We start from the raw sequence: 27736 nt of genomic DNA on the forward strand, positions 1-27736 counted from the left end.
CTTTATGAGGGCAATTTTCAAAAGCCATTTATCTGAATAAATGGCTATTTACCTGGATAAATGGACTATTAGAAATTGCCCATCCTGTATGTGGGTAAGCGTATGCATGTCACCCCATGATGCGTATACTTTTGCATTAAATGAAGGCATTCCTCGGGCCAGACATAGGGCTGGGAATGAAACAAGACTAGGCTTGCACTTTCAAAACTAGGCACATTGTTTTGAGGGAAAAAGTATCCACAGAAAAAAAGCATGTGTCAATCTCTGTAGGATCTTTTCCCTTAGGCAAATTCTGAAGGGAAAGTACATGTATACTTTCCATTTGAGAACTAATGCAAAACCTGCAAGTAGAATGCATCTACAGACTTTGCACCAAAACTCAATGTTTTGAAAATGACCTTCTTTATGAGGATAAATGACTGTCAATCCACATAAGAAGCAATGCTGAAAGCTGGCCTCCCCCCCCCCCCGCACACTTTTTGCAGGTTTAAAAATAAAAAAGTGCAGCAAAACATGGCAAGTCTGGGGGCAAAGGAAAGGCAGAGCCAGCTGACCACATACAAAAATTGCAAATTGAAATCCCCACAAGTGGTTTAAGCTGTGGACTTTGTCCCTATTGCAAAGCAAGTGCAAAGTGTATGGATACTCTCGCACCTGGGGTGTAGCCAGACCCTTTCATTTTCAGAGGGAACTACACAGTGAGAGTTTTCCCTTTGAAAATGTCCCTGTAAGTCTGCACAAGGTTTCAAAATTGCTTCCTCTTAATCACACTGAAAATGGCCACCTTTTAGAACAACTGGGGAGTAACTGTTGACGGAATCAGTGTCCTTTGGCTAGCTTTATCATTTTGCAACCAAAGTAGGACTGTGGTAAAGGATAGTGATGGAGAAATTGAAGTCTTAATATTTCACAGAATAATATATTTCCTGTGAACATGCACTATATACTGTTAGTGTGCACTGAAGGACGCTAATGCCTTAATGGTAAACAGCACAGAGGACACAGAGACTCTGGGTGTGTAGTGTAAGTGAGAATGAGTCTGCAAGACAGAAGTAATGTGTGCGCATTAGTGACTGTGGGAGACTGTATGTGGGAGAAAGTGAGGGAATGTGGGAGAGTGACTGTCTGGAGGAAGACTGTGAGGACATTGGGACAGTGAATGCAGGGCTGAAAGAGCCTTTTTTTGCCTGCTTTTTTTTTGTTTGTTTTTTTTTATAATAGGTCCTTTCAGCAAAACATATTTTTGATGAAAGCCCATTTCTCCAGGAACTGTCCACATGACAGAAGCCTGTACTAAAACCGTGACTAAAGTTACCCTGCCACAGATTTTCCCTAACAGTCTCAAAGTCGCTGGAAATCATTGGTGGGATAAGGTGTCACCTGTGTCGATGATCGTTGGCCACGTTTTCACATCCACAGCCACCCCCGCCTCTTTGGATTTCACTAATTTCATTAAGATCTGCGTTGTGAGGATGCAGGCAGCTTTGCTGACCTGAAAAAGATCATTAATATCTGGAAACAGATTCATAATTTGTAATCCCTTTACCTGTTAATGGATGGAAAGGAAAACTTCAAATCCGAGCAGTTGTATTACATGCTAACATGCAGGAAAGCGAGTTTTGATTTCCCAAATGGACTAACCACGTAGCTGTGCTAACCCCAATCCCAAAGTACTGCTGCTGCTAACATGGGCAGACTGTGTTCAGGCGTGTTACAGAGGTATCCTTTCACTGCAACATGAGAGGCAGGAGCACCAGGTGCCATCTGCTGGTTGAAATAAGAAAAGCAACTCATCAGCTACAGTAAGGGAAATGTCTGGCCTGAAACAAAGTGGTTAGAGGATCAAGTATGAAAGGGGGAAAAAGTCTGTCACCTGCACTTGAAGAATAAGCTAGCGGAGGACATCCTAATGGCTCTAGTGTAATTGGTCCCTTTAGATCAGTGGTTCTCAACCCTGTCCTGGGGACCCCCCAGCCAGTCGGGTTTTCAGGATATCCACAATGAATATGCATGAGAGAAAATTTGCATACATTGCCTCCATAACATGCAAATTTTCTCTCATGCATATTCATTGTGGATATCCTGAAAACCCGACTGGCTGGGGGGGTCCCCAGGACAGGGTTGAGAACCACTGCTTTAGATATTTGTTTGGAACGACTATGCAAAGTTTCAGAAAAAAAATAAAATCATGGTTGTTTCAGCAAGGGTTTCCAGAATAGTTTGAATCAGGTGGGTAGGGATTGAAGGAGATCTGAAAGAGTAGATGAATGAAGGGGGTATGGGTGGTGGGGGAGGAAAACTTGTCTGATGATGGTGAGAGGGATGGGAAGGAGGAGAAGGGAGGGCTGAGGAATAAAGAGAGGGGGTTTTATTTGTTTTAATTCTGGAAATTATTTTTTTGTATTTTTGATACATGTTTTATTGTAACCTGCTCTGGGACTTTTGCATATGTAGCACGAAATCAGGTTTGAATTATAGAGTAATCTATGAAAACTGCCCAAGAAAACATATATTGGGTGCATTCTCTGAATTTGTAATGCCTCCAATTAGTCTAGTGACTCCCTCTGGCCTTTCCGAGAATATGCTTCCTTATGCTTAGTAATCTCCAGCACAGGGGCAGCCAACTCCAGTGCTCGAGAGCCACAAACAGGCCTGGTTTTCAGAATATCCACAATGAATACGCATGAGATAGATCTGCTCTAGCAGAATGATAAAAACTGCTTCTGATGATCCTTAAATTGGACCTCTCTGAGCACAGAGCTGGCTAGGTGGAGTGTCCAATACTGGAATAGCAGTGGGTGCTGCAGGAAAAGACTGAAGCAGAGCCCGCATGACACCCACTAATAGTATATTTGGCATTTAACCGGTGTCACTGATTCCTTTTAAGTTCATAAGCATTAAAATGTATCATCTTAAATAGCAAAAAAAAAAAATAGGGGGAGATATTCAAACACTATATAGTCGGATAAGTCAAACTTATCCTGCTAACTGGCTGCTGCTAAATATCCGGCTATACCATTTAGCCAAATAAGAGACTTATCTGGATAAATAAGCTTATTGTGCTAACTTACTTTTCTGGGTATATTTAGGGGAACGTCCATGCTGCTAAATATCCTGTGTAAATTAGCTGGATAAGCCTTATCCAGCTAACTTACAAAGCCGGATAGCTTTAAATATTGGCCTCATACAGAATAGGTATCTATTTGTGAAGTATTTCAAGACCATGTCTTCCCAGAACAGGTCAGGCAGTGACAATACCCCACCCCCCCCCCCCCCCCCACAACCTTCATTTGTATTAAAATGAGTTAAGCTGTGAAAATGAGGCCCGAGATGCCTAGGCTGAGCTCAGCCCTCTCCCTCGATACTTACATCTACAATCATTCGTACAGTGGGCAGCGTGGCTGTGAGGTTCTGTGCATGAGGTGGACGGACGGTTACAGGTATGCACCCAGCATAAAGGCAGCCGTAGAATGCAGCAATTAACTCCACGCCTGTGGAATAAAGGAGGCAAATTAAGACTACGCGAGCATGACCACATATATAGGAAAACTGGTTCTTACCTGCTAATTTTCGTTCCTGGAATACCACGGATCAGTTCAGACTCCTGGGATTATGCCTCCCTTCCAGCAGATGGAGACAGAGTTTCATTGGCGCTGGCATATAACCCGGAGTGGACCTGCAGTTCTTCAGTATTGACCTGTATCCAAGCCAAGATTCGCTACATAACAATCCTAATGAAATGCAAATAACACAACACAAACCAGCAAGGGGAAAAAAGGTAAAACCCCACCTTGAAAGAAAAACTCTTAGCATCATAACTCCGAACCACGAGAACAAACTTGAAACCTTAAGCAGCTCTGCAGCCTATATACAATATCTCCATGAAAGACGTACGAGCAGACTCTCCTCCACACTAGGGCGGGGACTCTGGACTGATCCGTGGTATTCCAGGAACAGAAATTAGCAGGTAAGAACCAATTTTCCTTTCCTGTTCATACCTGGATCAGTCCAGACTCCTGGGATTACCCAAGCTTCCCTAATTAGGGTGGGACTGCGAGAGTCCTGCTCGAAGAACACTTTCACCAAAACCTGTAGTCTCTGGGGCTTGGACAGTCAAATGATAATGTCTTGCAAAAGTGTGCAATGACTTCCAGGTAGTCGCCCTACAAATTTCTTGTGGCAACACCAGCTGACATTCGGCCCACGAAATTGCCCGAGATTGAACCGAATGTGCCCTCAATCCCTCTGGAACTGGGCACCCCTTACAGATATAAGCCAAGCTTATTGCCTCTTTCAACCATCTTGCTATTGTGGACTTTGAAACCTTCTGCCCTTTCCTAGGACTGCTCCATAGCACAAAGAGATGGTTAGACACACAAACTATTGGTGACTTTGAGATAACGAAACAAAGCCCTCTTCACATCCAAACAATGTAAGTCTCTAGCATGCGGAGCTGCTTCGTCCAAATCGGGAAAAGTTGGGAGTTCCACAGTCTGATTCAAATGGAACACAGACACAACCTTTGGGAGAAAAGAGGGCACCATCCTCAAAGATATCCTGGAATCCGAGATTTTCAGAAAAGGTTCTCCGCATGATATCGCTTGAAGTTCCAAAATCCTTCAAGTGGAACAAATGGCTACCAGAAACACCACCTTCAAAGTGAGATCCTTTACCGTTGCCCTTTTTAAAGGTTCAAAAGGAGCTACTCACAACCCTTGAAGGACTAGATTGAGGTTCCAAGAGAGACATAATTTTCCACAAAGGAAGATGCAGATGCTTTGCCCCTCAGAGGAATCAAACCACATTTGGTTGAGCAGCCAACGACACTCCATGCACCTTGCTCCATAAATAGCCCAAGGCTGCAATCTGAACCTTAAAGAGATTTAAAAGCCAAGCCTTTAACCAAACCTTTCTGCAAAAAAGCCAAGATCTGAGCTATCAAAGTCTGCGTCGCGATTATTGCTCGACCTGTGCACCAGGACTCAAAGACCTTTCATACCCTTACATATGACAACGAAGTGGAAGTCATTCTTGACAGACATCTGAATCTTAAAAAATGTATCAACCACACTACTAAAGAGTGCTTCTACAAACTGCAGGTCCTTAAGAAACTTAGACCCCTCCTCCATCACAATGACTTCCGATCCGTCCTTCAAGCCACCTTATTTAGCAAAATTGACTATTGCAACACCCTCCTCCTAGGCCTTCCCGCAATTTCTATCAAACCCCTCCAAATGCTGCAAAATGCAGCTGCAAGAATCCTCACTAACTCCCGCAGGTCAGATCACATAACGCCAATCCTCAGAGATCTGCACTGGCTCCCGATCTCCTCCAGAATACTTCACAAGACCCTCACAACAATCCACTAAACCCTACACAACCAGAATATACATTGGCTTAATGACTCCCTCCAATACTATATCTCCAACAAACCCACCAGAGCTGCCTATAAAGGATCCCTCTCTACACCCTCCCACAAACTATCCCTTCACATCTCCACCAAGGAACGTGCGCTCTCCATAGCGGGACCAACACTATGGAATTCCATGCCGCCCGAACTACGCCAAGAACACTGTACAAAGAACTTAAAAAAAAAAAAAAAAAACAACCCCTAAAAACTTGGCTATTTTCTCAGGCGTACACTTAACGCTCTCACCCCTCCCTCCCCCAATAGGTTCCAAAAACCTAGACAACAAAGATATTTAAGTTTGTAATGGACCGTTTTTTGACTACAGCTAATACAGAAAAGTGTACATAGTTTTTGCTTACTTTCTACATATTACACTGTTCGGTCCTCTTGACCCTTTTTTCCTCTTCTTGCCCATCTTGTTCCTTCATCACCCTGTTACATGTAACTTTTCAATTTTTCTCTAACTATGTTCCTATTTTTTTACCCCGTTAATTGTAAACTGATGTGATATGAAAATGAATGCCGGTATAAAAAGGTTTTAAATAAATAAATAAGTCTTTCTAGCCTTCACCAAGGTGATAATGATATCCTCCAGATATCCTTTTTCTCTCAAACGCCTCCTCTCAAAAGCCAAGCCGTGAGACAAAAGCAATCTACCCAATCTGAAAATATTGGGCCTTGCCGAAGAAGCCTCAGCAAACATGCGAGTCACAGCGGACTGTCCTCCACCAGGGGTACCAGGTCTGTGAACCACGGACGCCTTGGCCACTCTGGTGCCACTAGAATCGCTTCTCTGGGATGATTTTCTATTCATCGTAACAGTTTCTCCACCAGTTTTTCCTTGGAGGAAACACGTAAAGAAGAATCCCTTGGGGTCTGGGTAGAACTAGAGCATCTATGCTCGCTGCTCCGTGCTCTCTTCTGTGACTGAAGAACCGGGGGGGGGGGGGGGCCTTAGCATTCTTCCGTGATGCCATCAAGTCCAGGTGAGGAGTACCTCACTGGCAATATATCAGAGCCATCACCTCGTCTGACAGCTCCCACTCGCTGGGATCCAGCTTCTGGCGAGTGAGAAAATCCGCTTGCGCATTGTCCACCCTGGCACTGTGAGATGCCGCTAGCATAGCTAGATGCCGCTCTGCCCAAAGAAACAACTGCTGAGCTTCATGGGCTACTGCTCAACTCTTGGTTCCCCCTTGACGGTTGATATAAGCCACTGTGGTCGTATTGTCCGACAGGATGCTCACCGAGTGGCCGCTCAACAGAGGCAGAAATGCAATTAAGGCATACCACACTGCTTTGGTCTCCAAGCAATTGATAGACCAGGACTTTTCCTCCTCAGACCATTGCCTCTGTGTTGTCTGATTCTGGCATACCACTCCCCAGCCGGAGAGGTTGGCATCGGTGGTAACTACCACCCAGTCCAGAACATCCAAAGTCCACTCCGCATCTTAAATATTCTTGACCAAGCCACCATGAAATACTGGACCTAGCAGGTTCCTCAAGTGACAGTGGAAGTTGAACCTGTTCGAGTAAGGATCCCACCGGGAAAGAAGAGACCATTGCAGAGGCCTCATATGCGCAAAGGCCCAACTCCAATAGAGGCCACAGAGCCCAACACCTGAAGGTAATACCAGACCTTGAGAACTGCAACTTCCAACAGCATGCGCACCTGCTTCTGCAGCTTGAAAATATGCTCCTCCATAAGGAAAACTTTTCCTGCCCTGGTGTCGAAGCATGCTCCCAAGAACTCTAAAACCTGAGACATGGAGAGATGACTTTTCAGCAGATTTACCAGCCATCCCAGGGACCTCAGCCACCGCCTGAGTACCAAGGGCTTCTGACTTTGCCCAAATGAGCCAGGTGTCTGGATATGGATGAACCAAGATGCCCCTTTTTATGAGCGCTGCCGCCACAACCACCATTTCTTTGGTGAACTTCGTGGTGCTGTTGCCAATCTGAACAGAAGGGCACAAAACTGAAAATGTTTCCCAAGAACCATGAAACGCAGAAACCGCTGGTGATCTGGGCAGATTGGAACGTGTAGGTATGCCTCAGACAAGTCCAGAGAAGCCAGGAACTCTCCCTTGCGCACAGCTGCAATCACCGAACGCAAATTTTCCATTTGAAAATGAGGAACCTTGAGAGCCACATTCACCTTCTTTAGATCCAAAATTGGACAGAAGGATCCCTCCTTCTTTGGTACCACAAAATATATGTAATACCTTCCTGTCCTTTGTTCCCCCACAGGAACGGGAACTACAGCTCCCATAGCTTGCAACCGTCCATGGTTTCTTGAACCACCTTTCTCTTGCCGGAGTGCGAGAGGTAACCATATACAAGTACCGCAGCGGATGAGAGAATTCTAATGCATAACCATCTTTTATCACGCTGAGAACCCACTGGTCCAATGTGATCTTGGCCCATTCATTGCAAAAGAGAGCCAGATAGACTCCAATAAGTGGAAGAGAGGCATGGATCGGCCTCGCTTCATTGGGAGGACTTGGTACCGCCAGAGCCCTGGCCAAGACCTTCTCTGCCTAATTTCCTGCCCCTCAAAAGGGCTGGTTCCAGGACTGCTGCCTCCCGGTGCCTTGTCTCTGAGCTCCTGCTGAGGGCCTACTTGGACGAAACTGCCTGTTCGACCGAAACCGGGACTAACCCACAAAGGAACCATTGTTTCCTTTAGGCTTGTCCTCTGGCAGACTATGCTCTTTGGTCCCCGAGACACTTCACGAGCTCCTCTAAGTCTTCTCCAAAAAGAAGCTTGCCATTGAATGGTAAGGCTCCCAAACAAGACTTAGACCAAACATCCGCCGACCAGTTCTTCAGCCAAAGCAGCCTTCTGGCCGATACTGCAGACATCATAATTCTGCAAGAAGTTCTAACAAGCCCATATACAGCATCTGCTACATAAGCCACTGCTGCCTCCAGGTAGTCCACCTGCTTAGCCTTGGACGGAGATAGCAGCTTTGTAGCCTACAATTGCTGAACCCAGCACAAACTGGCCCTCTGCATGAAGCTACGGCAAACTGGCCCTCTGCATGAAGCTACGGCAAACTGCAGCCCAAATGCCAAGTGCAAACACCTCAAATATCTTCTTGAGGTGAATTTCCAACTTTCTGTCCTGCATGTTTTTCAGTGCAGCTGAACCAGCCATAGGTATGGTGGTCTTAGTGACTGCAGACACCAATGCATCCACCTTAGGAACTGCGAACAGCTTGAATGTGTCCTCCGGCAATGGATACAACTTTGCCATCGCCCGGCCTACTTGAGGCCTGTCTCCGGAGTGTCCCACTCCCTGACCACTAGCTTCTTCACAAACTTGTGAAAAGGGAAGGCTTTCGCTGAATCCCCTCAGGCCATCCAAGACTGGGTCCACTCCCTCTTGATCAGACTCCTCCTGAGTCACTTTGATCCCCAGCTCCTCAAGAACATGAGGAATTAAGGGCCACAACTCTTCTTTTCGGAATAAACACACCAACTTAGGGTCATCCCCTTCAGCCACCAGCACCTGATCCAATACTCCATCCAGATTCGGAGCATCCGGGCTATTGTTGGGTACAGCAGGATCGTTGCTGGCCCTAGGTGGGTCTGGGAAGACAGTAACCTGCAGAGTTCCGTCTGACTCATTGGAGTCGATATCCAGACTGTTAAAAAAAAAACTGTCCTCATCCTGAGGACCTTGGGTGCCCTCCACGGAATCGGACCCACAGAGCCTGGCTCCAACACAGATTGAGCCAGACCAGGGTCCCTGACCCTCTGCTCGTACTCCTCAGCACCAGGAAGGATAGCCCCACCAGTACCTAGCAACAGCCTGGAGGGCAAACAAATTTTAATTCTCTATCCCTATATTTTTTTTCCAGACTGCAGGGATCGCACCTCTACCATCTGCTGGAGACAGAGTAACACTGAGGGACTGCAGGTGCATTCCGGGTTATATGCCAGTGCAAATTTCTGTCTCCATCTGCTGGAAGGGAGGCATAATCCCAGGACTGGACTGATCCGGTTACGAACAGAACAGGGAGCCACGCAGCAGGAACATACAGCTCAGTGGAGCAGCTCCTCCTATGCATGCACAGCACTGCTCCCTACTTGTGGGTGGGTGGGTGAATGGAGAGGTGCTGCTAGGGCTCAAGATGAAATCCAATTAGAGAAATGAATAGCTAAGGAGGGCTGCTCCTTTAAAAACAGAGCAAACTGTAAGGTCTAATCACTCTATTGTTTGAACATCTGAGGAGTTTTTGTTTTACAGTGTTTACTGTATGAAAAACTATTGGAAAATAACCAAAATGTTAAGGTTAAGATTTTGGGTGCATCCTATGATTTGGCCAGAACAGGAAGACACAAGAAACACAGGCATTACTAAACAGTACAGGCTAAGCGAGCTCCCCCTTCCATCCTGCCATTTCTGAGAAGGTCTGCAGACGCCAGCAACTGGGGCTCAAACTGCCATTCTCAGGGCTCACCTGGGGGGTACAAAAGGACCACATTATCCCCAGCGTTCAGATGCCCTTTATCGCACAGGGCTGCTGCTATCCTCTCTGCCCTCTTGTGCAGCTGTACGCAGGTTGCGGTGCACACGGCTGCTCCCTGCAAAGAATGGAGAATAAACGCTCAGTCCCCTAGAGCAAAAGTTAAGACTTCAGCCACCAGAGCTGCTGCCTCTGTGCCAAGTCCACAGACACTTGAAAATAAATAAATAATCACACAGCCCCCCCCCCCATCAGCAGGTTCTTTCTGCTCCTTTGGGCCCCCAGCCCACTCGGAACTAAGGATCTAGCACCATGAACCTTCATTCACAACTACCCAATGATTTCCTCCCATTTTATATTCCCACATACCATCTAGTTCAACCACTGCAGCAACAATATAGGGTCAGAGGTCACAAAACGTTACGCCCTTCAGAACCCAGTATAATTGGCTCCCAGTCTGGCCAGTAAATGCCACGGGGATGCGATAGCTGGGACCTCCAGCTGCTGCCAGCCCTAGCAGCAGAAGCCAGTTTGGGAAAGGAAGTCAGGACCCTGCACATGGCAGTGTGAAGCACCTTCACTGAGCCACCATCTCAACCCATTTATTTATGTTTTATTATTAACCATGTTGGATTCTTTCACAAAAACCATAATCACTGGGGATTTCAATATCCATTTTGACCACCCTAATCGCCATCTCTCCACAATTTCTTTTCTTGATGCCATGGAAGGACTTGCTTGGAAACAGTTAATCAGTGATTCCACCCATAAAACATGGCCGTACCCTTGATCTTATTTTTGCTAACCCAAACTTTATATCATTGCCTTCTACAGCACTCTACAGACCCTGGTTCCTTGGTCAGATCACTAACTCATTCACCTTTCTGTTTTCATTAATAATGTTTCCCCAGAACCAAACACAGGTAAAGCCAAAAAGACCCTCTATAAAAGAAAAAGAATAACTACAGAAGCTTTTATCGATGCCTTTTTACCAAACATGCCTTCCTCTGTTAATTCTGATATAAACCATACGGTATCCTCATGGAATTATGTGATCAGTACTACCCTTAATATCATAGCTCCTTTAGTATCTTTCACAACAAAATCTAAAAGCAACGCTTCCTGGTATTCTGGGTCATTAAGAACAATGAAAACTGAGCTAAGGTGCCGTGAGCGTCTTTGGAGAAAACATCGCACAATTACAGCAAAGAACTCCTATTTCTGCTATCTGAGAAAATATAAAAAAGAAACTGAAATCACCAAAAAAACATTTTACTCTCTATAAATTACTGCTGCTAATGGCAATCCCTCAGTCTTATTTAATATTGTAAAGTCCCTCACGACCACCCCTCTCTCTGACTTTACTGACATAGATTATGTCTTCTGCAATGGTATTACTACTCATTTTCAGGACAAAATCTCTAAAATAATCAGTAGTTTTCCTCAAACCTTTAGTCATCAGCTACCACTTTCCCTTCTAGCTTGCATATGGTCTGATTTTTTACATGTAGACGCCTCATCGATTGCACGCATACTACAAAAAACTAATATCTCCTCATCCCCGTTCAATCCTTGCTCTGGTCATTTACTAAAAACTCTAGGAGACCTCTCAAGTCCTTAAGTCAACTGGTTAACCAATTATTAGAAACCGGCGTTTTCCCTGATTCCCTCAAACAAACTTCTATCCATCCAATACCAAAGAAAAAAAACTGATGGCATTTCAAATATTGCTAACCTCCATCCTATTGCACCCCTTACTTCTCTAACAAAAAAAACTTGAATCTGTTGTCCTTCATCAACTTTCCAACTATCTATCTGATAATGCTCTCCTTCACCCAAACCAACACGGATTCTGCAAAGGGCACAGAAATGGTATTACTTTCCTTTTTGGATACTCTAATCAGAGGATTTGATGTCAACACTGACTACATCCTAGTGCTATTAGACATCTTGGCTGCCTTTGATACTTTAGACCACCAAATTCTTCACCAATTACAGTGCATTGGTCTGAAATATACCATCCTAAATTGGTTCTAATCATATTTATCTAACCATCCACATCAGCTTCATGTTGGATCACGTACCTCTAGATGGTATTTCCCCTCATCTGGCATTCCCCAAGGTTCTTCACTTTCAGCAATTCTATTTAACATCTAACAACTCTCTGACCTTCCTTAATAGTCTTAATATCCACCTTAAGATCCATGCTGATGATATTCAGGTTTTTGTACCTTACTCCATGTCTTGGTCCTCTACTCTTTCTACTGTATGCATCCAAATCAAAACCATTAACTCATGGCTATGTCATAACAGTCAAATTAAATGCTTCTAAAACAAAAATCCTTCATCTCTCAACTATACCACATTCTGCCTGAAGCCCTCCATCATCCCTACTTCTAGACGATCTGCACATTCTGATTGTTTCAAAAGCTGTAACCTGGGTGTAATTCTAGATTATCCATGTCTCATCATATTGCAACTACTGTAAAAAAAAAAAAAAAAAAAAAGTTCTACAAACTCCACATGATAAAACATCTTCGTCCATTACTATTTCCCAATTAATTCTGTACTGTTTTGCAGTCTCTAATTCTCACAGGTATAGATTACTGTAAACACCCTATACCTTGGTCTTTATGACAAAACTCTTTCGCCGCCATTGCAATTAATTCAAAATACTGCTGCTCTAATCTTAACTGGTACTTCTTGAAAAGAATACATAACTCCGATTTTACTATCATTACATTGGTTACCAGTTCAATTCAGAATACAATATAAAGTACTACCCAATATAAAGTACTACCTAATTTACACAGTCTCTTCTGCCTGGTTTTGCTCTTTTCTTCGCATCTATCAACCAGACAGCTACGATCATTACATAAAAATCTACTAGAAATTCCATCAGTTAGGCTTGCGAAACTTGACATTACATGAAGGCAAGCATTCTCGGTTGCAGGACTTATCCTCTGGAATTCTATCCCAGACCAGCTAAGGCAAATTTCCTCCCATACTGAATTAAAAAAAAATTTGAAAGCATATTTTCAAAGGTGTTCAGTTCTCACGCAATCCATCAGTAAGCATCTCCACCACTCCTGATCTTGTACTTAATAGTTTTCTCTCTCCTCTCCTCTTTTCCTTTTCTCTAAACAGCTATTTACTATTTTTATGTCATTCGTGTCTTTTTTTTCCTATTTTATAATTTATGTTTTAATGTTATTTTATTATGTTTGTTGCCACCAGTAAACCATTTTGATCAACATTTGTTGTAAAAGCAGCATATTAACCACTTTTAAATAAATAAAATAAGCTCTGTGTGTACAACCCAACAGAATGAAAACAAACAGAAAATGTAAGTTCAGTGATCTGCAGTGAAGCAGAGAAACATCTGGTCATGTTCATTCAAACAGTTTGGGTTTGGAACACAAAGATGTGAATTTCTACAATCAGATTGCTGGAAATCAAGCCAAACGGTCCATTATTTTCAGTGGCATTGTTGCTAGTTCTTTGTACCTTTGCGTTCAGCAGAATGAAAAGGGTGTGATCAGGAGTCGCTTGAGCTCTCCACTGCAGTACCTCTGTCAGATACTGGTGCTGAAAACAAACAAAAAACAAAAACCCATAGAATACGGCATGTAAGAAATGTTACATTAAGTACTCATGCTACAAGATATTTTACAGTGCGTGTTCGGTTACCTTTTTCACCAAGTCATTTTCTTCTATTTGTCCCAGATCTCTCCCAGCGGCCTGAGCAATGCGTTTCCCAGCAACCAGATTTCCAACCATGACAGAGGCTGGTCCAACCCCTACAAAGCAAGCAGATCTTTGGGTCCTATCCATTAAAACAACAATAATCTGGGAAAAGTACTAACAAAAAGAGCCACCAAATAACTGAACAGCAAATGGAGGGCCCAACCCATGCACTTGAGAAAGGGACATGGATGGGTGCCGATCCAGAGCTTTATTCCTGTTGACTTCTTGCGGTTGGGAGGGATATTTTAGTTTTGGTGTTTACTAGGCACACAAAGGCTGAAGTTCCTTCAGATCATCTCACAATAATAGTTGCTAAAACATGGATAGTCTGAAAAGGATTGAAACTGATGGATTCTAGTTTTTTTGTTATTTAAATTTTTATTGAATTTTACAACCAAAAAGAAGTACATTCAAAAGCATCAAACATATGTACCCCCCCCCCACTCAAAACCAGTGTAATGAGGATGAAAGCTATACAGATTATTAGATATGTATAAGGAGAGCTAATTAAGACAATTATATCATGAAACCCAGTCAAGGAGCATCTCTCTTTAACCATAAGATATAAGGCTCCCAAATGCTTTCAAATTTCATCAAAGCATCATGTTTAAGCGCATTTATCTTCCCCATATAAAAAGCATTATGCAGTTGTTGACATATTACTAATTAGCTAGGAGTAGCAGAACAATTTCAGGAGGCAGCCAAAGAACATCTCTCCATAATTATCATTTGCATAATTAGGAGATTTAATGAGGTTTTAACAGCAGAAATGGGGATATCCAAGATAAATAATTTTGGGTCTTTTGGGAAAAAAAACATGAGTGACATCACTGATCAAATCAACAACTGCATCCCAGAATTTCTGAATAATGGAACAATCCCATCACATATGATAAAAGGGACCCAACCTCCCCACACTGTCGCCAGCACGCCTCCTTAGTGTCTGGATATATTTTATGCAATCGCTGTGTGGTAAGATACCACCTAAATAACTTGTACCAATTTTCCACCAACAATGAAGAAATAGAGCATCTTCACACTGAAAAAAAGACAAACCCCAAGCATTTTCATCCAGAGATTCAGCTAGGTCAGGCTCCCAGACCAATGTACCAAGGTTGGCAAGTACATCCCCATTTGATAAACCATAAAGTTTAGAAATTATCCCTCTAATACTACAGGCCTTTTCACAGTATTCTTCCAATAGGGTCTTCCCCTTTAGAGAGGTCAGCCTTAACCCTTTTTAGAACTCATAAAATGCTTCAGTTATAGAAAAGAAAACTTACCTAAAGCCCCAAAGCTGGAATTTAACCATAAGAGCATTGAAACTCATCAAATCCAGAGTCCCCCCATATCTGACCCAACTGAGATAGTCCTAGGACTTTCCAATGCTGAAAAACAGCTGAAATTAACCCTGAAAGTCCTTATTAAATCTCAGAGGAGTTAAAGAAAAAATATCTATGCCCCACCAGCACAGACTTAAAGCACAAATTTATAGTGAGAACAGTATAGGGTGAGAGAAAAATAGGAAGCATCCTCGAATTTCTAGTGAGCCAGAATTGCATTCAGATAGGAACCCTGCCAGCTATTGCCTGCTCAATTACAGCCCATTGCTTACAAACCAGAACTGATTTCAATTAAAGTTGGGCACCCTCAGTTCGCCTGATGATTTATGCTGATAAAGAACCCTCCTGCAAATAAAACTAAAAGATCCTCCTCGGATTTCCACGTCGAAGACACAACTTCCAGCAAACCCTGTTGTGTTTTCTCATTGATCTTTCTGGATCCGAATGGAATGAATCTCCCTCTATTACCCAAAAAAACACTACTTTACTTCATTTACTTTATTTTTATTGAACTTTCAAGGAAGAATTTTGCAAAGGATTCTCTTGATGTCGCACCCTACTCAGCTATCCCCACCACTAAGTATCTCAGTAAATGTGGATACGGAAATGTTGCCTGTTCTTATCCACTAGTGCTAGTGCCATCTTGAGATGTGGAAGTTTTATACAGAGCAGACACCACTTCAGTGCCATGTTGGGGAAAAGATTTTAGAAAACAGGAGATTTTAGAAAGCTGCATCCCATCAATTCTAAACACATGTGAAAATATAGAAAATAAACATTCACAACATAAAAGAAAGGCCTAAGGCCATGTGGCAGGGTAGAATTAAACCAACTCTCTTACTCCATTAAGCTGACATTTGATACCTGTGGATAGTGCTGCTGCTTTAATAAGTCATAAAAAAACACCAGGAAAGTTACCTGGCTGCTTCTGTCGAGGTTTTGGCAGGTTGGTTACGCAAGTGTGTGGACACATGAGAATATTGCACGGGTGCAGAGCTCCCTCCAGAAAGTGCTGTTTGGTTTGTGATAAGTGAATCCCTCCTAGTGGAGTTTTTGGCAAAGTGTTGGCTGGAACCAGAGCCAGGCAGTACACGCCCACTTGGTGAATGCTGTCAATGGCCTAAAAAAAATAAATAAATTTTAGAAAATTATCAAGCTGTATTAACCTAAACTCACTCTACTCCTAGTGTGGCTCTGCTGTAGCACTGCAAAAGGATCGCCAAGGAACAATCAGTCTGTTAAAATGAGAACTCTGGCTTCCATCTTACATTTACCTACTGTCCAAAAATACACTGGGAAAATAAATCTGTATCGAGCTTGTACTAATCCCATTCAAGAACAGCTAAAACCTTGTGTCCCACACCTTAGCAATAGCTGAATTTCCCTGGTGAGATACTGCTCCTGCCTTGATTTAACCTAATGCATTTTTATCGACATTCTAAAGGTCTGTTTTCTGCATTTCTGTGGACCGAAGAGTATATTAAAGAAAGATGCAATTATAAAGGAAAATTGGTTCTTACCTGCTAATTTTCGTTCCCGAAATACCACAGATCAGTCCAGACCAGTGGGTTTTGCATGCCTACCAGCAGATGAAGTCAGAGAAACAAAACTTTGAGGCACTGCTACATAACTAAGTGTGCTACCTGAATTCCCTCAGTATTTACCTGTATCCAAGCCAAAAATAATCAAAAACCACTTTTCGAAAATGGCAAGGGATCAAAGGGTTGGAAACCTCTAAAAACTGTAAACTTTGTGCTTCCACAACGAAACAAAACAAGAACTGGAACATTGCAGATCCTCTCCAGCCAGGACACTCCTTACAGCAAAAATTTTGTTTACCAACACTTCACTTTCTGTTCCCTTTTCTTCTTTTTCTTTTTTTTTTTTTTTTTTATCGTGGCAGGAATATTCAGTCTTTCAGAGTCAAGAGGGTGGGCCTCTGAACTGATCTGTAGTATTCAAAAATGAAAATTAGCAAATAAGAACACATTTTCCTTTCCTGAACATACCCAGATCAGTCCAGACCAGTTGGATGTACCCAAGCACCCCTAAACTTGGCAGGAGCCTGAAAGTCCTGTGCGCACAACACACTCAAAGGACGCCTCATCTTGCGTTCTCACATCCAATCATGTCTGGTGAAAGTATAACTCAAGGATTGCACCACAGCCCTACAAATCTCCTGTGGTGAAAGAAGCTGACACTCAGCCCAGGATGCGGCATGTGCCCTTTTGGAGTGAGCCCTCAAACCCACAGGAATCAGCCAATCTTTGCAAATGTAAGCCGAACAAATCACCTCCCTAAGCCAACGAGAGATGGTAGCCTTCGAGGCTTTATCCCCTTTCTTATCTCCACGGTACAAGACAAAGAGAGGATTGGAACGGCGAAAAGCATTCGTGACTTCCAAATAATGTAAAAGAATCCATCGCATATCCAAAAGATGCAACTCCCTATCCTGACGGTAATCTCTTGACCACTCTGGAAACCCCAGAGGGTCCACCATCTGATTGACATGGATGGAGGACACCACTTTGGGTACAAAGGAAGGCAGTGTTCACAACATTACCCTGTTGTTGTAAATCCACCAAAACAGGTCCCTACAAGACAGAGCTTGAAGCTCTGAAATCCTCCTAGCAGAGCAAACAGCCCCTAAAAACACCACCTTCAGCGTCAAATCCTTCAGGGTCGCTCTCCTCAAAGGGAGTTCTGCACAGGACACGGAGAACCAGGTTTAGGCTCCAATCCGGACAAGTTTTACATACCAGAGGACGCAAATGCTTTACCCCCTTGAGAAACCAGATTACATCCAGATGAGTGGCAAGAGTTTGATCATTACACTTGCCCCTGAGCGCTCGCAAAGCTGCCACCTGTACACACAGGGAGTTGTATGCTAACCCCTTGGATAAACCATCCTGCAGAAATGCTAAAATATGTGAAACATCCACCGCCAGGGGTTCCAGCCGACGCTGAAGACACCACACTTCAAAAACCTTCCAGACCCTAACATAAGCCATGGAGGTAGCTGGTCTCCTAGCCTGAAGAAGCATGGAAATGACTTGCTTAGAGTAGCCCTTCAAATGCAGCCTCCGTCTCTCAAAAGCCAGGCCACAAGACAGAAGAGATCCTCCCAATCCGAGAATAAGGGCCCCTGCTGCAGTAGCCCTGGAAGATGAATTAGCCCAAGGGGACCTTCCTCCAACAGCTGCACCAGATCTGCGAACCACGGTCATCAAGGCCACTCTGTGCTACTAGCACCACACTCCCCGGGTGCGCCTCTATGCGCCTGAGGACCCGACCGAGGAGGGGCCACGGGGGAAACATGTAAAGGAATCCTGTCAGCCAAGGGCAGACCAGAGCATCAAGCCCACAGAACTGGGCTCCTTTCGACGACTAAAAAATCTTTCTGTCTTTGAGTTGGCTTGCGTCGCCATCAAATCCAACTGGGGAATGACCCAACTTGCGCAGATGTAAATCCACACCTCGGGGGATAACTCCCACTCTCCTGGATCCAGCTGTTGCCTGCTGAGGAAATCACCTCTACATTGTCTACTCCTGCTATGTGCAACACAGCTAGACCTTCGAGATGGTGCTCCGCCCAGCAAGCAACCTCCGAGCTTCTAGAGCCATGGCAATACTCCTTGTACTGCCCTGTCAATTGATGTATGCCACCGAGGTCGCGTTGTCTGAGAAAACTTGAACCATCCAACCCCTGACCAGGGGCAGGAATACTTCCAGGGCTCGACAAACCATCCTTGTCTCCAGACAATTGATTGACCAGGACCTGTCTCCTGGCAGCCAAAACCTTGTGCCGACTGGCCCAAGCAAACTGTCCCCCAACTGGAAAGATTTGCGTTCATGGATACCACCACCAGTCTGGTGGTTCCAGAAGCATCCCCTTCTCTAGATTGAGACGAGACAGCCACCAAGAGAGACTGGACCTGAATTCTCAATACAGAGGCAAGGGAAGGTGATACTCCTCTGAAAAAGGACTCCACCTGGTCAACAGTGTGCATTGCAGAGGTCTCAGGTGCGCAAAGGTCCAGGGAACCAAAATCCAACGTGGAAGCCATGGACCTCAGGACTTGTAAATAGTCCCACACCATCGGCACAGTCAACCGAAGGAGACACCTTCACCACACGGTCCGCCACCAGGAAGACTCTGCCCCGCTGAGTGTCAAACAGTCCTCCCAAGTACACCAAAGACTGAGTTGGCTCCAAATGACTCTTCTGCACATTTATAACCCAACCGAGAGACCGCAAGTTGATCAGCCACTCCTCCTTGGACTTCGCTTGAATCAGCCAATTGTCTAGATACGGATGAACCAAAATTCCTTCCTTGCAAAGGGCCGCCACCACCACAACCATCACCTTGGCGAACGTGCGTGGTGCCGTTGTCGAACCAAAGGGGAGGACCTGGAACTGAAAATGCTGGCTCAACATCATGAAACGAAGAAACTTCTGATGGTCCCTCTGGATGGGAATGGGCAGGTACGCCTCCGAGAGATCCAGGGAAGCCAAGAACTCTCCTTTGAGCACTGCTGCTACTACAGTACAGAGTGTCTGCATTTGAAAAAATGGAACCTGAAGGGACTGATTTAGCTTCTGTAAATAGAGAATGGGCCCAAAGGAACTCTCCTTTTTGGGAACCATGAAGTATACCGAATATCTTCTCTGTCCCTGCTCCAACAACGGGACGGGAACAATTGCTTGGAGGTTTCCATAGTGGTATGGAAACATTACGATATGATATAAAAGTACAAAATGTAAACACCTCGATTAATCGAGATCATATGAATATTACCAGAAGAATAGAATCTTTGGAGAATTATTCTTGTCGATTAAATTTAAGGGTTACTAATTTTCCAAAAATTTCAGGATCATCTATTTCTGTCATAGTGCGGAAATATTTTCTGGAAAATTTAAAAATTCCAGAAGATAAAATTCCAGTTTTAAGTAAAAATACATTCCTTCCATTTCAAAAGAAACAAAGTCTTAATCCAACTCCCACTAATTCTATGGATTTACAAAATTTGACAGCTTTTTTTTTTAGAAACATCAACAGAGGAAGTTCTCAATAGAGCAACTCTTCTCTTGATGTTCACTTTTCTTCAAGACTTAAATTTAGTGATGCGGCACTATTTCCAAAACTATAAAAATTCTTTCTATGGTGGTCGTTAGAATGTACCACGATTTTGCAAAAATGACACAAGATCGTCGCAAGGCACTCTTAAAAATGAAAAGAGGTGTTTTGGAATGTGGTGCTACCCATGTCGGTGCGTGGTTAAAAAAAGAAATAGTACCTTTATTTTCTTCAATCCAGACCAACTGAGTCATTTTTTGGAAGGCCACAGAGGCCCCAAGGTTAATGGTAACCCCCAGATATTTTAGGTATATTAAAATATAACGGGAGTAGTTTAACTCATATTTTCTTTCATAAGGATGTAATTAAATATTGTTCTTTTTTCTCTCCTCATATTCTAAGAAACCCCTTGAAAATATAATTTGTGTATCTTTATTGAGAGATGGTATTGAGTTATGTTATAATGTTTTCTTTTCTTTTCATTTTTTATATTTCCAATATCTTATTACCTGGAAAAAATCTCTAAGTATTTCTGTACAAAGATGTTATGATTGCTTTGTAAGTTTAATTAAAAATCTAATAAATAAAATATTAAAAAAAAAAAAAAATTGCTTGGAGGTTACGCAGCTTCTGTAGAGCTCCCAGTACCACTTCTCACTTGCTGCGGGAGACCACATGAGCTTCACAAAGGCCTCCCTTACCGGGCACAAAAACTCTCGAGTGCAGCCTTCTCGAATTACCTCCAGCACCCAGTGGTCCGATGTAATACTTTGCCACTCCTCATAAAAGTTGGACAATCTGCCTCCTACAGCTTCTACGAGGGAGTGGGGACCCCTAACTCCACTGGGCTGACTTTCCATCACTACAGCCCTGGCTTGACTCATCTCTGGTCAGCCTGTGGGCTCCATGAAAGGGCTGCTGACGTCAAATGCCCTGCTTTGCTGTGGAGTCAGAAGAGATCTTGCCAGACCGGAACCTGTGAGTATCCCAAAAATTGGCTCGAGCTTGAAACACCTTCCTAGTGGGTTTTCTGTCCTACTTCCTGTTCCCCTTCAACTCCCCCAATACCTTCATCAACTGATCCAAGTTCTCTCCGAAAAAAAGCTTCCCCTTTAACGGATGATAAGTTCGCCGACCAATTATGCAGCCATAGAAACCTATGAGCTGCCACCAACGAGACCATGCTACGAGCCGACATACGCACCAAGTCATACACAGCACATTAGCCACATAGGCGATCCCAGCTTCTAGCCGGGCCGCCTGCAGGGAAGCACAGTCTCCTGCTGATGCACACTCCAGAGCCTTGTCCACCTTTGGAACCTTCAACAGGTCAAAGGTGCTCTCCATCAAGGGATAAAACTTAGCCATCACTCTGCCCACCTTCAGACCCATGTCCGGAGAGTCCCAATCTCGGTTCACCAGCTTCTGGATCATCTTCGGCAAAGGAAAAGCACTCGTGGGCCTTCGAAGCCCATCCAGGAACGGATTGACTCCTTCATTATCAGACTCCTCCTGAGCAATCTTCACACCTAACTCCTCCAAAACCTGAGGAATCATAAGTCGTAGCTCCTCCGCCTGAATAAACAGACCACCCACGGATCATCCCCTTCAGACACTGGAAGTTCATCTGGGTCCGGTTCGTCCTTGGAGCCATCTACATCAGGGGTTGGTGTCACATCCGGATCCATCCCATAAAAATTGAGGGGGTCCCCCTGTGAGTGATTGGACTCCTCCCCACCTCTGGGAGAGTCACTAGCTTCCACTCGACACAACCCCAGACTCTGTATACCTGAGCTTCTTATCCGAGGGGCCACGCAGCAGCCCGCTTTCTCCCAGAGCCTCTCTTGGCGAGGTAGGCCTCATGAAGGAGAATAAATTCTGGGGAGAAATCCCCCGAATCAGCCTCCCCAAACCTGGAGGGGAGGGGTCTTCCATCGAATCCCCCTCCCCATTAAAGGCTCTCAACCCCACCGGGGAAAGAGGGGGCAGGGAGTCGTCATGGTGAGTGTGACCTCCGGAATTTCCACCTCAGCGGGATTAGAAACTGGCCCGTCCGAACAGAGGCCTGGCTTCCTTGCCTGCCCCCCCCAAAAGAGCTCTCTTGCCCCAAACTGCAATCCAGGCAGAGGGACCAGGCATCTACATAAGAACATAAGAAATGCCATACTGGGTCAGACCAAGGGTCCATCAAGCCCAGCATCCCATTTCCAACAGTGGCCAATCCAGGCCGCAAGAACCTGGCAAGTACCCAAAAACTAAGTCTATTCCATGTAACCATTGCTAATGGCAGTGGCTATTCTCTAAGTGAACTTAATAGCAGGTAATGGACTTCTCCTCCAAGAACTTATCCAATCCCTTTTTAAACACAGCTATACTAACTGCACGAACCACATTCTCTGGCAACAAATTCCAGAGTTTAATTGTGCGTTGAGTAAAAAAGAACTTTCTCCGATTAGTTTTAAATGTGCCCCATGCTAACTTCATGGAGTGCCCCCTAGTCTTTCTACTATCCGAAAGAGTAAATAACCGATTCACATCTACCCGTTCTAGACTTCTCATGATTTTAAACACCTCTATCATATCCCCCCTCAGTCGTCTCTTCTCCAAGCTGAAAAGTCCTAACCTCTTTAGTCTTTCCTCATAGGGGAGTTGTTCCATTCCCCTTATCATTTTGGTAGCCCTTCTCTGTACCTTCTCCATCGCAATTATATCTTTTTTGAGATGCGGCGACCAGAATTGTACACAGTATTCAAGGTGCGGTCTCACCATGGAGCGAAACAGAGGCATTATGACATTTTCCGTTTTATTCATCATTCCTTTTCTAATAATTCCCAACATTCTGTTTGCTTTTTTGACTGCCGCAGCACACTGCACCGACGATTTCAATGTGTTATCCACTATGACACCTAGATCTCTTTCTTGGGTTGTAGCACCTAATATGGAACCCAACATTGTGTAATTATAGCATGGGTTATTTTTCCCTATATGCATCACCTTGCACTTATCCACATTAAATTTCATCTGCCATTTGGATGCCCAATTTTCCAGTCTCACAAGGTCTTCCTGCAATTTATCACAATCTGCTTGTGATTTAACTACTCTGAACAATTTTGTGTCATCTGCAAATTTGATTATCTCACTCGTCGTATTTCTTTCCAAATCATTTATAAATATATTGAACAGTTTGGGTCCCAATACAGATCCCTGAGGCACTCCACTGTCCACTCCCTTCCACTGAGAAAATTGCCCATTTAATCCTACTCTCTGTTTCCTGTCTTTTAGCCAGTTTGCAATCCACGAAAGGACATCGCCACCTATCCCATGACTTTTTACTTTTCCTAGAAGCCTCTCATGAGGAACTTTGTCAAACGCCTTCTGAAAATCCAAGTATACTATATCTACCGGTTCACCTTTATCCACGCCTTCTGAAAATCCAAGTATACTATATCTACCGGTTCACCTTTATCCACATGTTTATTAACTCCTTCAAAAAAGTGAAGCAGATTTGTGAGGCAAGACTTGCCCTGGGTAAAGCCATGCTGACTTTGTTCCATTAAACCATGTCTTTCTATATGTTCTGTGATTTTGATGTTTAGAACACTTTCCACTATTTTTCCTGGCACTGAAGTCAGGCTAACCAGTCTGTAGTTTCCCGGATCGCCCCTGGAGCCCTTTTTAAATATTGGGGTTACATTTGCTATCCTCCAGTCTTCAGGTACAATGGATGATTTTAATGATAAGTTACAAATTTTTACTAATAGGTCTGAAATTTCATTTTTTAGTTCCTTCAGAACTCTGGGTGTATACCATCCGGTCCAGGTGATTTACTACTCTTCAGTTTGTCAATCAGGCCTACCACATCTTCTAGGTTCACCGTGATTTGATTCAGTCCATCTGAATCATTACCCATGAAAACCTTCTCCATTACGGGTACCTCCCCAACATCTAGCATCTAGCCATGCCGCGAAGGAGCCACAAGCATGGCACGTGACCATTTTCGGCTTTGGCGCCATTAGAGGACTTCATGCATCACCCACTAGGCCGCAGACAGGCACAGACCATGGAGTTGCCACTGCACCAACCCCCTGCTCCACCAGCGTACTTACTCCAAATGTGAACGAAAAAAAAAAAAAGGACAGCGAGGGAGGAACTGTTGGACCGCGCGCCCCCCCCCCCCCCCCTTACCACCCGAGCTAAGCTGGCTCCATTTGCTGCATGTAACTGGACCCATGGGCTGTCGGCGGATACAAAGACTACTCCTCCACCACTCAGCTCTGGGCAACAGCCTCCACTGTCCAGGCCCACCACAGACCAATGAAGACAGTCCTTCCTGCAGAAAAAAACTTTTTTTTTTTTATTATCTACTTTTTTTTTTATGTGATAAAGAAAAAAATTGAAGAAATACTTTCCTGAACAAGATCTGTGGTGATCAAGAGAGGAGCCTCGGAGGGTCGAGGTTTTCGGACCCCCCAGTACATCACGGACAAAGCCCGGCAGGGGTTTCCAACCCCCCGGTCACCTGGCTCAACCCGAGGGAAAGTCCACAAAGGTGCCTAACACTTCAGAGAGCTTCCGTCGTCCCCTACTGCCCTATACCTAACACCTTAAAAGAAAAATTTATTAACTATTCCTTTTTTTTTTTTTTTTTAAACTAAACCTAGACCGCAGGTTTGCACCTCTACCATTTGCTGGAGTCAGAGAAATACTGAGGGACTGAAGGTGGCACTCTCGGTTATGTAGCAGTGTCTCAAAGTTTTGTTTCTCTGACTCTACCTGCTGGTAAGGATGCAAAACCCACTGGTCTGGACTGATCTGAGTATGTTCAGGAACAATAGTTGTAAAAGAAGGCAACAGCTGTACTACAGCAGAGGCCCAGTGAGATGCAACATAGTGGACTAAATTGAAACTAAATGCCAGGTGGTCACTTCCCATACAAGCTCAAACTTTTCCTGGAAAGCTCACCAGACATTCCAACAACATGGTGCAAGTCATGTAACCCATGCATATGACTCCATTAATGCTGCTTGTCTTACTTTTTTTTTTTTTTAAACTGGTTGCAGCAGAAACATTAAATATATAAAAAAAAAGGGACAACTCCATGAATAGACAGTCTCTGATCCTACCAGCAAAGTAATTCACCAAAGTATCAAGTTAGATGCATCAAATGGACTTCTGTGATAATTAGCAAAGTTCATATTATTTTACTTTATTGAACCTGCAGTTCACAAATTGTTATACTGGTGGGAACAAGAGTGACCTACATTTCTTATGAGTTGTGCCAACAGATGAGGCCCAAGCGTTTGCAGAATAAAATGGCTTGTCATTTATAGAGACAGCTGCCCTAGACTCCACAAACATGGAAATTGTTTTCCAGGCCATCCTTACAGAAATCTACATATTTTTTCTCAGAAGCAAAAGTTGGATTGGTGTGATAATGGCATGTCCTTGAGCATCAGCATGGCAACTACCATGAGCACTTATACACTTATACTACTGGCAGGATCTAAATATACAGTGGTGGAGGAGTGGAACTTATTTTATCTTCATGTCGTTTTGATTTTTTTCTTGGGAAATTTCCTGAGATAAGGTAGTTAAAAATATTTTTTTTTAACAATTTTGCAGGTACGTGATAAAAGATACATTTTGAGAGACTAACAAAGGAGCATAAAGAGTCTGACTCAAAAATGAGAGACTGGCAGTGGTCAGGCTTTCCACCACACACCAAAAGGGTGAATGAAGTAAGTAAGACCAGACAGGTAGCATACCTTATTATTCCCTGTGATCAAATTTAAGAGAAGGGCAGGAGCACTGCCAAATATGTGTTTGTATGCAGCACTGTGTACACTAATAGTACTCTATTGATAACTCCATTCTTACCTGCAGCACTCGGCTCATCCACTGGAATGAGTCCTCTTCTGATGCATCTGGTCGCTGCTCTGCCACCAGCACAATCCTCTCGTCATAAAACACAGAAACTGAAAACACTGCGATCCTGAGAGGAGAGGAACGAGGTTGGCATGTCCAAGTCACAATTTAACATATTCAGCTGGATTTTTTTTTTTTTTTTTTTTTTTAATGCTGTGTCTTATTCAAAATGACACTACTGCAAAATGGTATATAAAGAAAGTTAATCCTTAAGTTTTAATCCTTTTCTTGCTCAATACACCAATGATACTCAATAGACATTCTTGTATCTTTCTTCTTCATTCAATATACCTTACGAAATAATGTTAACTTTGAGAGGATATATTAACATGTAAAATGAAAGTTACAAGAGGTATGAGAGCTAGGATTTATGATTGCCTTCTGCAAGAGCTAAATGATTTAATGAACAAGGTTTACCAAACTCAGGGAGAGAAATGTAGGCCACCAGACATCACTGGAGTAGATGGGGGTGATATATAAAGAATCCTCCATCTATGCCTGTAGTCAGGAGAAAAGGCTTAAAATAATGTTTCAGTGTTCTGTCAAAGCTATACCAAATCAACCCAAAGATACCAGACCCCCATTGAAGAAACCATGGTGTTGGAAGTGTAATTTCTGCTATGTTTTGTGGGGATGTCCTAAGATTCAAAATAGTCAAAAGATATGTACCAGGATTACAGATGTGTGTTCCAATTTACCTCTAGACCCTTTAAGTCATGACACCACAAGTTTAACCCTAACATCTCATCCTGAGTTAATGTTGCCAAAATATGGAAGGGACAATCTGCCCTGGACTCAGATTTCACTGAGAACCAATAAGCATGTGTGGGTGTGTGTGTGTGGGGGGGGAGGGTGGGGGGCGAGGGATAACAAGGAGAGCTCCAAAAGGACCCACCTTCCTCTGTAGACGGTCTTTGTGTACTCTACAGCCAGTGCAGTTGCTACAATGTCATCAGCATTATGTCTGCGGCCACTGACCATCAACAGCCCATCTATCTTCCCAACCACAAACACCAAGCTCCCCTGAAAGAGAAAAGGCAAGTGCAATATCTCATAGAATCATGGCTGAAAGGGAGCTCAAGAGGTCATCTAGCTCATCCCCTGCCAGCAGGCAGTATCCCCCCCCCCCTACCTAAAATTGGCCAAAAAGTTGTGCCTCTGATTTGATCTTAAAAATATCCAATGGAGATTCCGCCACCATCCAGTGCGTCTGCCCTCACAATCAAAGCTTTTCCTATTGTTTCACCTAATTCTCCCCTGCTGCAATTTAAATCCATTACTTCTTTTCCTACCCCAGTGAAGACAAAACGGATTACTTAATATTGGGCCCAATATTCAAAGATATCCGGTTATCTAAGTTATCCAGCTAACTTAGAAGGGATATTCAGCGGCATGGCTATGCTGCTGAATGTAACCGGATAAGTTCTAGTTAGCCATATAATTTATATCCGGATTGCTTTAGACCTGCCTCGATCTGCCCACTGCCTGCCCCAAGGGATCTGGCTATCTTTGTAGCTGGATAAATAATTATTTGGCTAAGTGGCAGCTGCTTAACATAGCCAGATAAGTCCCCATTTATCTGGCCAAGTAGTGTTAAATATCAGCCTCATTGTGCATTATATGTTAGGGCAAGCTGGATGGTTTACTTTTTTTTTTTTTTTTTTTATTGCATCTCGCAGCTTTGTCTTGTTCTGTAGGGCTTCCAGCTCCACCAGTCTTCAATCGCAACTCCCCAGGGATTTTTTCCCCCCCTTATTTT

General features: G+C 43.7%; 1 protein-coding gene across 4 annotated transcripts in view; it reads right to left on the reverse strand.

Moving 5' to 3' along the window:
- The window catches only part of DIP2B (disco interacting protein 2 homolog B), a 433878-nt gene that overhangs the window by 58954 nt on the left and 347188 nt on the right, over positions 1 to 27736 (reverse strand). For all 4 annotated transcript variants that reach the window (XM_029594985.1, XM_029594983.1, XM_029594984.1 and 1 more), the window contains 8 exons: positions 26873 to 27000; positions 25930 to 26044; positions 15894 to 16095; positions 13576 to 13685; positions 13393 to 13473; positions 9880 to 10003; positions 3370 to 3491; positions 1381 to 1492 (listed from right to left, as the gene is read on the reverse strand). In XM_029594985.1, coding sequence (XP_029450845.1) covers positions 1381 to 1492; positions 3370 to 3491; positions 9880 to 10003; positions 13393 to 13473; positions 13576 to 13685; positions 15894 to 16095; positions 25930 to 26044; positions 26873 to 27000 — 994 coding nt within the window. The remainder of the gene's footprint in view (positions 1 to 1380; positions 1493 to 3369; positions 3492 to 9879; positions 10004 to 13392; positions 13474 to 13575; positions 13686 to 15893; positions 16096 to 25929; positions 26045 to 26872; positions 27001 to 27736) is intronic.

The sequence above is a fragment of the Rhinatrema bivittatum genome, chromosome 3 (genome assembly GCF_901001135.1).
Source record: "Rhinatrema bivittatum chromosome 3, aRhiBiv1.1, whole genome shotgun sequence".
In the NCBI taxonomy this organism is placed as follows: Eukaryota; Metazoa; Chordata; class Amphibia; order Gymnophiona; family Rhinatrematidae; genus Rhinatrema; species Rhinatrema bivittatum.